The 2,974-nt window shown below is 35.0% G+C and overlaps 1 protein-coding gene across 1 annotated transcript; it reads right to left on the bottom strand.

Annotated features, from left to right (window-relative positions):
- Positions 1–203: 203 nt before the first annotated feature.
- On the bottom strand, positions 204–2,664 carry LOC102210863 (uncharacterized). Its single transcript, XM_005747682.1, has 2 exons — positions 2,590–2,664; positions 204–1,367 (listed from the first exon to the last, which is right to left on the bottom strand). Exons 1-2 carry the CDS (start codon positions 2,600–2,602, stop codon positions 694–696), a joined length of 687 nt encoding a protein of 228 aa, XP_005747739.1. The 5' UTR covers positions 2,603–2,664; the 3' UTR covers positions 204–693.
- Between the last annotated feature and the right edge of the window lie 310 nt (positions 2,665–2,974).

Here is a 2,974-nt window from a genome sequence, read left to right as displayed (position 1 = left end):
ATCTGATTCTGTTGTTCAAAATTGATTGGAGCAACATCTTTTCACACACTGATTAGCATTTTAACTGCATGACATGATAAAAATAAAGAAAAGGCACAACAAAGAAAGGACGAAGAGCTGTGAGTGAAATTTAACAATCGTTCTTTTAAACAAGTCCACTGAGTGGAAGCACAAAATCCATCAGGCTTTAACACATTTCAGAAAACAAATGAAAAGAACTTTTAGCAGCTTTGATAGGAAACTACAGACTGTGCTGCAGATTCTCCAGAAAACATCAGCTGTCAGGTTTCCCTCTAACTGCAGCAGCTGAGCTGAGGTGGTATCACAGCGCTGCATTTACAGTGAACGCACAACAAAGGTCACACCTGTCTCATGCATCCTTGTTATCAATAAAGAAAAAAAAAGCAAAGAAAAAAACACCATAGAAGTATTTGCATTAAAATCATTCAGAATATAATATTGCAGCTGGAAAAATTGGAGTTCATTAAATTTAATGTAAATGTCTCTTCTCCTTTAATGCAGGTTATGTTAATTATAAAGTACTTTGTTTATAATGTGTTGTTCTGATCTCAGTCTGCAGAGGAACCAAGTCTGTCAGATTAATAACTCGGATTAAAGCCATCAAATATTTCTCTCTTCGTTGTCTGTCTGACTTATTTCATTTGAGTAAATCAGTCATGTTAACATGAACTTTCATTCTTTCTGTGCTCTAATCGTCATTTTGGCACAAAAATCTGGTAAGTCTTTAAATGAAAAGAACTCTCTAATTTTAGCAGCTGTGTCTGTTGCATTCTTGCTATGACCTTGGTCTCCATCACCTGTCTTTCCCTTGCTGTTTGATTTTTGTGCCTCATCAAACATTTCCTTTGTGTATATTTCTTTGTTCTTGTTCTTGTTGACCACCTCCTTGATCTTGACAACTAGGTTGTTTATTTCGTTTTCATTGACCTTCCCACCTTTGCAGCAAAATGCACAGTATGTCTCCCTGCTAAGTTTTAAATCTTTCTCAATAGAAAACAATATGTCTTCTTTTTTCTTCGTGTCTAATGTTGCATTTTTGTGGATGATCAAAGGTAAAAAGTAAGGCGTTGATGCTTCACCAAAGAACTCTTTAATGTGTTGGATTCTTTCCGCATCACCCGATGAAGGAGATAAATGCCCCATGTATATGAGCAAAAACACATGGGGACCAGGAGAAAAGATGGATGATTCAAAATCTTTGAGTTCTTCTTCCTTGACGATTACACAGCCATTATCTCTGGTCAGAGCCATCACCAAATTGAAGGATTTTTCCAGGATGCCTTTAATCTTTTTCGAAAGGGCGGTTTCAGTCTTTTCAATGAGGACAATCCTCAGCTTCTCTTGCTCTGTGAGAGAATTGAAATAACATATTTCATTGTAGTTATAATATTATATGACATATGAGTACTGCATGCAAACAAGCAGGCATGGATGTAAACAGGAACTGATGTTAGCTTAAACTGCATGTATTTCTTACTTTCTTTTGAAAGAAATATCTGTACTGTTGCACTCATCTGAGAATATGGTTTGAAGAGCCCTTGACTAACATATTCATGAAAATTAAAGCCTGGAAAGCTGTTTTTCCTGCCTGTCAAAGTCTTGAAGTTGCTTGATCAATGAAAAAAAATGTCATTAATTAATAAAATCTATTAGTAATCCAGTAAACTGCTCCATGCCATAAAGTTAAAGTATCAGATTATGGTAGAAAATAAAATACATTTCCAAATATCCAAAATAATATATATGGCAAACCAAGTAGTGAAGGGCAATGTGAAAGCATCTAACTTTAAACATAAATATGATTACTAAGCAATAAAAACTAGAATTAAGTGAATGCTGAACAGCTTCAATTGTTTCAGCTGCACAGTTAAATAAATCTATACTGTCAATACGCAATCTTAAAACTTTATTTTATTATCAGTAACTTTGTTTTAAATTTTGCTCCAAAAATCGTGTCAGTTTAATTTAATCAAACTGAAGTGAATCAATGAATTGCTATATGTGTGCTCAAAGATGATAAGTGAAAGAAAAGCGTAAAAGGGAGTCACTGCGAATGCCCAATTTTTCACATTTCTGACATTGCGGATGTTCTGAGCAGCATCAGAGCATCAAGATTTAATGTCTCAGTCATCCGGGTCATGGTAATCTAAGGCGCTTCAAAAGAACAGCGATCAGACTTCTTTGAGTTTCTTGAAGACAACTGTCCAGAGGACGAGAGGTGAAACGTCTTTAAGAAACTCAAAGAAGTCTGATCGCTGTTCTTTTCAAGCACCTTAGATTTAAATTTAATGTTTTAAGAGTTATTTGAGAGAAAAGCTCATTTGTATGGTGATGGTGACAGGCTTTGATAATATGTCAGTACAAAAAGACAAAGAAAAACACCTTCAGATACATCCTGAAACAAGGTAATGCTCATGTGATAAAGGAAATGTTTTTTTTCTGTTTGTTAACAACACATGCAAACATTAATTACAAGAGAATAAGTTCAAATATGTATATGCATATATATCTACACACACACACACACACACACACACACACACACACATATATATATAATGTACTTACCACAATTGGCCATTCTGTAGATTCTTCGTAGATGTGGTTGGTTGCTGTGTCGAGAGCGTTGCGTGCCTTGAGAGTCGTCAAAGTGCCTCGTAGTTCAATACTTTGTCACTTTGTGTTTATATAATAAACGTCTGTGTACTTCCCTCCTCTTGAAGAGAGGTCACCAAACCAGTTTTAGAAAGAGCCAACCAATTACAAAATAGAAATCAGAATTAGATGCAGGGCAAAAAAAGTAAATAAAACGATGTCACCAAAGAAGCAGATTTTATGTTGGTTTTTAATATATTAAAGCCACGTTTTTAAATTTGGTTCTATATTTTCTGTTGCTTTGCTTGGATGCATCGGTACAAACAGGCAAATATTGAGTGATTAAGACAATCACAGC

Source organism: Pundamilia nyererei, unplaced genomic scaffold, assembly GCF_000239375.1.
Source record: "Pundamilia nyererei isolate P.nyererei 1_Seehausen unplaced genomic scaffold, PunNye1.0 scaffold00202, whole genome shotgun sequence".
Taxonomy (NCBI): Eukaryota; Metazoa; Chordata; class Actinopteri; order Cichliformes; family Cichlidae; genus Pundamilia; species Pundamilia nyererei.
Note: the sequence above shows the minus strand (reverse complement) of the source record. Positions and strands in the feature narration are given on the sequence as shown.